At 46.8% G+C, this 10,009-nt stretch overlaps 1 protein-coding gene across 5 annotated transcripts in view; it reads left to right on the plus strand.

Annotated features, from left to right (window-relative positions):
- Positions 1–8,651, plus strand: part of METTL22 (methyltransferase 22, Kin17 lysine) — a 12,999-nt gene extending 4,348 nt beyond the window's left edge. For all 5 annotated transcript variants that reach the window (XM_053276933.1, XM_053276936.1, XM_053276934.1 and 2 more), the window contains 10 exons: positions 177–331; positions 1,137–1,478; positions 2,606–2,646; positions 2,739–2,883; positions 3,132–3,203; positions 4,313–4,366; positions 5,533–5,613; positions 6,811–6,913; positions 7,113–7,281; positions 8,457–8,651. In XM_053276933.1, the coding sequence (XP_053132908.1) occupies positions 177–331; positions 1,137–1,478; positions 2,606–2,646; positions 2,739–2,883; positions 3,132–3,203; positions 4,313–4,366; positions 5,533–5,613; positions 6,811–6,913; positions 7,113–7,281; positions 8,457–8,546 (1,252 nt within the window). In that variant the 3' untranslated portion in view covers positions 8,547–8,651. The remainder of the gene's footprint in view (positions 1–176; positions 332–1,136; positions 1,479–2,605; positions 2,647–2,738; positions 2,884–3,131; positions 3,204–4,312; positions 4,367–5,532; positions 5,614–6,810; positions 6,914–7,112; positions 7,282–8,456) is intronic.
- The last annotated feature ends 1,358 nt before the right edge of the window (positions 8,652–10,009 follow it).

The raw sequence follows: 10,009 nt of genomic DNA on the forward strand, positions 1-10,009 counted from the left end.
TGGGTTCAGACTTTCAAACAGGATGGAGGTCCAAGTGAGAGCAGTGACTGAGGAGGTCCAAAACACTGAATGTTCAGGAATCGGAAGGCCATGCAGATCTGAAATGGCCAGCTCTCTGCCCGCTGGTCTCCATCTGAAATAAAACGGCTTGACTGACTGACAGCGTTTTATTATAGATGCTGCCATCACCAGCGCCCCATAGTAGGGGCAGCAGAGAGAGAGTCTATGGATGACCTCACGTTTCGAAGTGATCTTGTTCTCTCCGACGTCCACCTCCACACCCCTCGCCAGAGGCACCTTATGGTCAGACTGAATGCAGTGGGCCAGCCAGGTAACGTGTCCTTAGGAGCTGTCACTGTTCTCTGTGTGTGACCAGGATAAGCATGTGTGAAGCCTCTCTCCAACACCTACTGTTGGTTTTTAGCAGTTGTTGTATTGATACCGGTGCTAATAACGACAACATCATAAATGCTATTTGGAGAAAGGCCAAAGGAGGGCTTTGCGGGAGGCTGTTCCCAGGCAGAGGGAGCACTGATACCGCAGGCGTAGAGATAGGGGAGAGAGAGGGGAAATGTAGTCAATGTCCGAGAAATGGAGAGAGCAAAACCTCAGGTCCCCAGTCCTGCTCGAAACGCACATTGCAGTGAGCATCCCCTGACGCCAGGTTAGGACGCTTGGGTGTGTTTGCCAAGTTCAGTGGGGACTGGGTGAGCATTGCCACAAGCTTCTGATTCAGGATGTGTGTCCACTTCCGCTGCTTTATGAACTGAAGTCAAAGATTAAAACCTTGAAATTGTTGCAAGGTGCAACAGGGAAGCAGCGAAGGGAGGTGTGGGGGGCGGTGGTCATAGTGGTGGAGCAGGGAGGACAATTTATCAGCGGGATTCTGAATCCTACATTCATAATATGGCATCCAGACTCTCAGAGGAGCATCCTATGTAAAGGCTTATTAAATGGGCAGATATTGGGGAAATAAAACTTTAGAGAACGAGGCAAGTTCTGATTAGAGGGGTTTCGTGATGCTTAGACAGTATCGATGTATCATCCCTGCATGAACGATACACCAAAGTTTAAAAGATTTTACAAGGCCCTACTTCTTATATTGCACTGTTGGGCTTTAACTTGTTCCCTCTCAGTATTTCTCTCGCAGTTCAAACTCCTTTTGGACAAAAGTCATTTGAGCTCTGAGAACAAAGAGAGAGACTTTAAAAAAGAAAACGTCAGACACCAGAACAAATGCCTAGACGGATTAAATGCAGAGCGTAGCACTGGAAAGGAAGGAAGCCCTCGGGAAGAAACCGCAGCTTTGTTGGATGAAGACGGGGACTTGGAGGTTGTCCGGAAGCCCCAGTTGCTTGATGCAGAAGCAGAGAATTGTTCGAGGGACAAGGTATGTCCCATCATTTTGACAAGAGGTGGCAACGTCTTAGAAGAAGAGGAGGAGCAAGGAAATGGCTGCTCGGATCTTGTTAAAATAGGTCAGTAAAGTAGTGTTTGAATATGGCATAAAACTCATAAACATAATAAGCTGCCTTCTACTGAGTCAGACCCTTGGACCATCTAGCTCAGTCTTGTCTACACAGACTGGCAGCGGCTTCTCCAAGGTGGCAGGCAGGAATCTCTCCCAGCCCTCTCTTGGGAGGGAACTTGGAACCTTCTGCATGCAAGCAGGCAGGGACTCTTCCCAGAGTGGCTGCATCCCACTAAGGGGAATATCTTGCAGTGCTCACACATCAAGTCTCTCATTCATATGCAACCAGGGCAGACCCTGCTTAGCTAAGGGGACAAGTCATGCTTGCTACCACCAGACCAGCTCTCCTCTATAATTGAGTGACTAAAGATCTGAGCGTAGAGAACTCAAGGGAGGAGATCTTGTCTTGTAGCAAGCATGAATTGTCCCCTTTGCTAAGCAGGGCCTGCCCTGGTTTGTATTTGAATGGGAGTAGACATGTGGTAGCACTGAGATGTTCCCATTAGGGGATGGGGCCACTCTGGGAAGAGCCCCTGCCTGCTTACATGCAGAAGGTTCCAAGTTCCCTCCCAAGAAAGGGCTGGGAGAGATTCCTGCCTGCCACCTTGGAGAAGCCGCTGCCAGTCTGTGTAGACAAGACTGAGCTAGATGGTCCAAGGGTGTGACTCGGTAGAAGGCAGCTTCCTATGTTCCTAACTGTACCCCTTGGATACACACACCCAGTTGTTAGAACAAACTGCCGTTTCCCTTCGCTTGGATGCCATAGGGTTTATTTGGAGCCCCAAATTTCCGATTTCAGTCCCTGAGCACAAGGAGAGGGGAGGGCGTGGGCCTGAGGCCCGACTCTGCTCACGTGTGTGATGCTAAACTGTTCCTTAAGTGGCTCTGTCATCTGTGTATATCATGGAATAGCTCAGTGGTGTCCCTGGGGGAGAGGGGGCCCGTGTTCGCCCCTCTCCCCAGTGGCCCCTCAGAGTGAGGGAGATAATGAAGAAAATGGGGGGGGGGGCAGGAGCCCAAGGGCCTGAGTTCCTTGAACCCATCTGCTCAATTATAGCCACTCCCCTGGAATAGCTTTAGGACAAATTTAATGCAGTGGAACAGTTGCTCCCTTAACTGGTTTTGCTTTTCCAGAGCACACCATGGCAACCCCTTTAGAAGATGTGGGCAAACAGGTGAGGAGCTTCTCCTCTTCCCCCCCGCTCCCCGGCCCCGTTTTTGCCGCACAAGCACCACCCTGCGCTCACTTTTCCCTCCTGTCCCGAAGGTGTGGAGAGGAGCCTTCCTCCTTGCAGACTACATCCTCGGCAAGCCAGACCTGTTCAAGGATCGTGCGGTGCTAGAGCTTGGGGGTGGCGTCGGCTTGGTCAGCATTCTCGCGGCCAAGGCTGCCCAGAGCGTTTATTGTACAGGTATCAATTTAGGACAGTTCCCTCTGTGGGTTGTGTGGTGGTGTTGTTTATAAAGAGCTTGAGTGAAGAGCCTGTCAAGCTCAGATGTCTAAAAAGTACAGGGGATTTGAGAGAAGAGTCGAACCTCTCTTGGTTTTGCTCTCTTTCTTTCTGTCTTTCTTTCTTTCTTTCTTTCTGCACGATGTTGTTTTCTCCCTTTTGTCTTGTTGCAAAGCATCACAAACATTTCCTTCCTGAATATTTTTAAGATGTTGGTGAAGATCTTCTGGACATGTGTGAACGCAACATAGCATTAAACAAGCAATGCACTGGACCAGCAGGTAAAAGAGTGCTCGTGCTCTCTCTCTTGCACGCACACACACACACCTGCTGCCACTTGCATAAGAGGCAGCAGTCAGAGGCCACTCTTATATCAGTATCTCAACGGAGGAGAAGCACCTTTCCCCATCATCTGCTGCCAGGTTCTTCCCAGTGGCCATTTTCTTAGGGATTATTGACATCAGGTCCGCTGCAGCCTACTGAACAGCCTTGAGTAGCAGCAGCAGAAAAACAACAACCCTTGATTATTATTATTTTTTAAATTAAGATTGTGTAGAAACTGCTTTGAGAAGCCTTGGCCTGAAATCAATCGAATAATCTTACGAATATATGAACCCTTCCTTCCGAGGCAGACCCTGGATCCACCTAGCTTAGTATCATCTACACTGACTGGCAGCACCTCTTCAGGATCTCAGGCAGGGGTCTTTCCCCTCACGTGCTACCTGTTCTTTTTGTCTGGCGGGGCCTGGTATTGAATATGAGGCCTCCTGCATGCAAAGCGGAATAGCTCTACCACTGAGCTTTCGCCCCTCCTCTCCCAAAATTGGGCAGTCTGCCATATGAAATGTTTACATCCTGCTGTGTCCTAATGCAGCTCATCTCTGAACTCTTTCTTGGGTCTGTCTGCACTACAATTTGCAACAGTTTCAAGCCTGTTCAGTTGTCATTATTTAACAGCTGAAGAACCCCCAAAATGTGAGAGTGGAATTTTTTTTCTTTCTGAAATGCCCTATATAATGTAGCAGGTTTTCCCCTCTCCCAAGTTCTTACGCATGTTTTCTTTCTTGTTCCATGCCACACTGGATAAATCCTGGAAACTGTAGTTCTGGGCAGGATCATGGAGTCGCTGGGAAAGAATTACCAGCAATTTTACAGGACTACAATTCCCCCAGACTTTCAGTGGTGGTGGAACCATGGCAAGAGGCCTAAATTCCAGAGGAGTCTGTCTGTGTGTCTTGCACTTTTTACTCTGTGTTCTAATGAAAACACACTTTGCCAGTGATGCCAGTTTTAAACTCTGGTTTATCTCATCACTTGTTTTGACCCCCAGTAGCCTGTTACCTAAAGAGTATTTGCAACTTGTTTACATCTACTCCATATGGATTTTCAGGAAGGAAAGTTAAGGTCCGAGTGCTGGACTGGCTGAAAGATGAATTCTGTATGGGTGAGTATCGGGTTGGATTTCTTAACAGTTGGACTGGATTCTTTCTTTCCAGACTGCTGAGCTAATGACCTCCTTGCATTCAAGGCATACCGGAAGCCCACGGTTTAGCTTTGGAGTACATAAGTAAAGCAGTTTGTTTCTGAGAATGTGCAAAGTGTATATGCTACATCACTACAGCACACTGAGCCTTGATATTCTCCTGGCAATCTAGAGTGGTCAGGGGTGTGGAGACAACCTTAAATGCCCTGTAGAAGAGAGAGCTTCTCATTACAAAATGGGGTTCTCTTTTTATATTTTGTAGCTGGATATGGGAATCCAAATGCAAAATGCCTTTTCCTCAAGCCTGAATATGACTTGATATATACAGTGTTCTCATTGCACATGGTGTATTACAGAGTAACCTAAAGTGGGTGGGTTGGGATCTGTGCCCCCAAAGAGCTTACAACTGAAATCTCAATATGGGGAGAGAAGAGTAAAGAGAACGAGTGGGAGCAAATCCAGTTGTATATAAAGTGTGAAGTGTGCCATCGAGTCAGTGTTGACTCCTGGCAACCACAGAGCCCTGTGGTTGTCTTTGGTGGAATACGGGAGGGGTTGACCATGGCCTCCTCTCACGCAGCATGAGATGATGCCTTTCAGCCTCTTCCTATATCGCTGCTGCCCAATATAGGTGTTTCCCATAGTCTGGGAAACATACCCGCGGGGATTCGAACTGGCAACATCTGGCTTGCTAGTCAAGTCATTTCCCCGCTGTGCCATTAGGTGGCTTCCTAGTTGTATATATACTAGGGCTTTATTCCTGTTAGGGATAACACTAAGGAAGTAAGCCCAAGACTTGGCAGGAAAGGAATAAAAGTGGAACTTGCTTTGCATATAGAGCTGTTCTGTTGGGAACAGTCTACGGTGCATACTGATGAAATGACGGGGGTACCTTTCACAGTGGTCTCTTGTATTTAGTTGGGGGAGGGCTACTTTCCCCGTTCAGCCCAGCATAGTCTCCCTAGGAGTAGCTGTTGCTGGCATTTCCTTTGGGTTCCTTTTAGATTGAGAGCCGCTATGGAATTAGGGACCATCTTCTCATGCCGTTTGTTATGTAAACTGCTTTTTAAATATTTGTGTTGAAAAGTGGTGTATCAGTATTCTGAACAAGGTTTGTTTTGCTGTAGATCCTGATGCTCGCCACAGTTGGTCTGAAAAAGAGATTGCTGAGCTGTATGATCTCACCACTGTGATCTTAGCTGCTGATGGTAAGAAATCCCTCTGGAGAGCGAGTGGAAGACCTTCTCCGAGATGCATGCCAGGTTGCACAACCTGTTCCATGGTTTGTTCTGCAACATGTCGACATCATAGGAGCATAGGAAGCTGCCATATACTGAGTCAGACCCTTGGTCCATCTAGCTCAGTATTGTCTTCCCAGACTGGCAGCGTCTTCTCCAAGGCTGGAGGCAGGAGTCTCTCTCAGCCCTATCCTGGAGATGCTGCCAGGAAGGAACTTGGAACCTTCTGCACAACATCTTGTGCTAGCCCAAAAAGTGGTCTGGAACAGAGCTTTGCCCTGGTGTGACAGCATTATGCTAGCACAGCACAGCACCTTGGGTATTTAACCATTTATTAACACATGTAGCCGATTTATAGTTAAAGCCCACTTTTATTTGAAACGGTGCTCTATTGATGATAAGCATGCTAATTTTGTTTAAATTAAACAGAACAGGTGTGAGAGCTGAGTGGTCCTGGTCCATATCCCACCTTGGTTCTGAATTTGGTGAGTGGCCGCAGGGAAGCCACTGGGTGACAGCCAGACTAAAGTAGTTCTGCACAGTTGTACTGAAATTAAGTAGTCCTTTAGAGTAAACGTTGCTCTAGGGCAGGGGATGCTGGGAGTTGTAGTTTAGCCACATCTGGAAGCCCCCAGACTGAGAACCCCTACTCTAAAGTACAACTCCTGAGTTGTATTACTAAGTAGCTCCATTTGGATCTTGGCCGCTATTCTCACCCCCTCTGCAGCAACATGGGCTGGTGTGGCACACACACACACACAAAAATCATATAAAACAAATTAAAGTCACCATCAATAAAACTGTAAAACATGATAAACTAAAGACTTGATAAAAGAGGTGTGTTTTCGAAAGTCGCTTAAAAGCAGTCAGAGATGGAGAGGTTCTGATCTCATGTGGGAGCGCGTTCCAGAGCTTTGGGGCATCCCTAGAGAAGGCCCGGTTTGGGGTCACCGCCCAACGAGCCGGTGGTAAATGGAGCAGGACCTCTGGCAGCGTTCATGAAGAAGGCGGCACTCTCTTAAATTGCTCTCTGGAAACAGCCTAAGTGTGTTTGCAAGAATCCCCTTCAAGACAGCTATAAATGTCTTTACATGCATGGACTCAGAACCCCGATGGTCTCTTTACAAGTAAAGAATTGCCTTTTTACCCATTTTTCTTTTATTGCAGTATTTTATGATGATGATCTGACCGATGCCTTTTTCAGAACGCTGTACCGCATCACCCACAACTTGAAAAACCCTTGCACCGTCTACTTGTCGATAGAAAAGAGGTGAATAGTAAACTACAGTGCGTTGTTGCTTCCTCTCTCGTCGCTAATGCTAGGGAGACGTTCCAGCTGAGAAGTAGGCCCTCTGTTTCTCCAAAAGAGGGTTTCTGACGGCATGCCTCTTCCTTCAGCAATTGCATGAAAGAAAGGGGTTTTGTGACTGTGTTTTAAAATACTTTCAAATGGACCTCTCTGTTGCCAGGTTCAACTTCACCTTAAGACACATGGACGTTGCCTGTGAAGCCTACAGTCACTTCCAAGAGACCTTGAATGACCTGGTGAATATCAAAGACGGCAAAATGACCTACACTGTGGAGTCTCTTCCGCTCTCCTTTCCTCAGCATATTCTTTACGAGCGGGTTGAGGAGCTGGTAGGTAGAGCGCGCTCTCTCCAACTTACTTCTGGGTAGAGATGCAGAAGCTGTCTTGTAAATCCAGCTGAATGGAATGGGGCATACACGATAACTAACAGTGTGATTAGTCACGTTTTCTCAGTCTGAGTTGAATGAATTACTCCCTAGTAAGAATGCAGTCCCATGCATATTGACTTGGAAGTAAGTCATAGTTGCACAGGGACATTGGAAGCTGCCATATACTGAGTCAGACCATTGGTCTATCTAGCTCAGGATTGTCTACCCAGACTGGCAGTGGCTTCTCCAAGGTTGCAGTCAGGAATCTCTCTCAGCCCTATCTTGGAGATGCTGCCAGGGAGGGAACTGGGAACCTTCTGCTCTTCCCAGAGCAGCTCCATCCCTTACGGGGAACATCTTACAATGCTCACATGTAGTCTCCCATTCATATGCAACCAGGGCAGACCCTGCTTAGCTCAGGGGACATCATGCTTGCAACCACAAGACCAACTGCTAAGGAAGCTGCCTTATACTGAGTCAGGCCATTGCCTGTCAAGCTCAGTATTCTCTACCCAGGCTGGCAGCAGCTTTCCAACCGATCTTTCCCTTTTCCACCTGGAGATGCTGCCAGTGATTGGTGTTGGGACCTTTTCCACACAAGGCGGATGCTCTCCTTGGTAAAGAACACAGCGATCACACAACAAGCGCAAAGCTCCCCTGGTCCCGCTTAAGGTGAGGGAAGCACCCACCATCTGAGCTGCAGCCCCACCCCTGGTCCCACTGAACTCAATAGAGCTTACTAAGAGTCCATATGACTGCAACCTAAATCCATTAACCAATAATCCTTCCAAGTGTGTTTTTTGCAAAGATCATCTGTGTGACAGCAAGCAATGTGTGTTGGTGGAAAACGTGGCAATGGCTGTTCATTTAAATTAAGTCTGTATACCGAGAGTCCAAACTTCTCCTCTTCTTGTATGATTAGGCAGATTAAGCTCTCTGTGCTTTAACTCAGAAACACATAGCCCCCACCCCCAAGGTAAATGTTGAGTGGCAGCTGCCATACAGAAGGTGATGCTTGCATTGACAGTGAAGTCCCAGCTCATATTGAAGTTTTCAGTGGCTTGATTTGATGAGAATTCCGCTAATGACGTTAAAAGATCCCAGTCAGTTTTGAAAACGTTGTCTTCGCCTCACAGGAGTTGTGGAAGATTACTGCTGATGTGGCTTCTGAAAGAAGCAGGCCCCCTGAGACTGAGAGGAGACAGGAAGAACTTTGTACAGAATAACTCTCCTGTAAGGCTTTGCCCAAAATGTATAGATCCCAACAGCCAAAATGATTTTGAGGGGTGTGTGTGTGTGTGTTTACAAGCAAATTAAATGCATAGCAGCAATTTTAGGCTGGTTGTGATTTATAAGAAGTTCTCGTTTTGAAACTAGATATCTGTCCCTCCTCAGGTCATTTTATTTTTGTGAAAGCCACACAATCAGACTGTGTATTATCTAAACTTCTGGGGGTATCACATTTTCAGCTTCCTCTTATCGTGGCATATTGTACTGTGGAAATGTGAACCATTTTCAGAGCAGCGTAAACACTTCACCACTAGATGTCGCTACGACTTGACTGAAACAGCACCACAGGTTAACAAAGTCTAGTAGTGGCTTACTCACGAGTATTCTGCCATTGCTACTGGCTGATGCAAGTCCTATCCCACAAAGAGCAGTGACAGAATATTTTGCAATGAGGAGGGACGCCCATTCCTTTCCCTCCTAGAAAGTATTGTGGGGTGTGTAAAGTAAAGTGTGCCGTCAAGTCGATTTTGACTCCTGGCGCCCACAGAGTCTTGTGGTTTTTTTTGGTAGAATACAGGAGGGGTTGACCATTGCCACCTCCTGCACAGTATGAGACGATGCCTTTCAGCATCTTCCCATATCGCTGCTGCCCAATATAGGTGTTTCCCTTCGCATGGGAAACCTACCAGCGGAGATTCAAACCGGCAACCTGCTTGTTAGTCAGACATTTTCGGGCTGTGCCACTTAAGGTACACACCCTGAATTCCAGTTTTGCCTGTAAACAGGCATGCATTGAAGGAATTGGGGGATGGGGAAATCCTTTTAAGCTGAGCACATTTGTACATACAAGAGATCGGAGATGCAATCCCTGGCAGGATCTCTAGTTTTTAAAAAATCTCAACCAGCAGTGCTGAGAGTACTGAAGAATACTTCACTTGGCCAATATTGGACTAGATGGATCAGCGTCAAGGCAAATGCATACGTTCACCCCTTTCCCACTCTTGAAACAGCCTTATTGCAAATAGAAAAGCTATGGTCAAAATAAACTCTGGGATAACCAGTCTGCATTAAAGGATCTTGTATATAGGTCCATCATGAATGGGAAATACTAATGCTTTCTTTTGACAGGTTTCCAACCAGATTTCTCTCTCTCTCTCAAAATAAAAGGTATGTTGGGTGGGGGAGAGAAGTTTGCATAGTACAACAAAGTATATCTGCTAGATCTGACACTTTCCTGTACAAAAGAAAGACTAACGTAAGCTTGGATTACTGCAAACCAACCAAGATAAAGCAGAAACACTGCCCATATGTGACTTGAACAGGTGTGCGGTCATTCTCAAGGAAATGCGTGCACCAATTCATGTGTGCAACAAAATATGTGAAGAGTTCTAAGCCTTCCTGTTCAAGTTGTAGTCATGCAAACATTTCCAGACTTGGACACAGGTGCAAGTTTCCCCAA

Source organism: Hemicordylus capensis, chromosome 13 (genome assembly GCF_027244095.1).
Source record: "Hemicordylus capensis ecotype Gifberg chromosome 13, rHemCap1.1.pri, whole genome shotgun sequence".
Classification (NCBI taxonomy): domain Eukaryota; kingdom Metazoa; phylum Chordata; class Lepidosauria; order Squamata; family Cordylidae; genus Hemicordylus; species Hemicordylus capensis.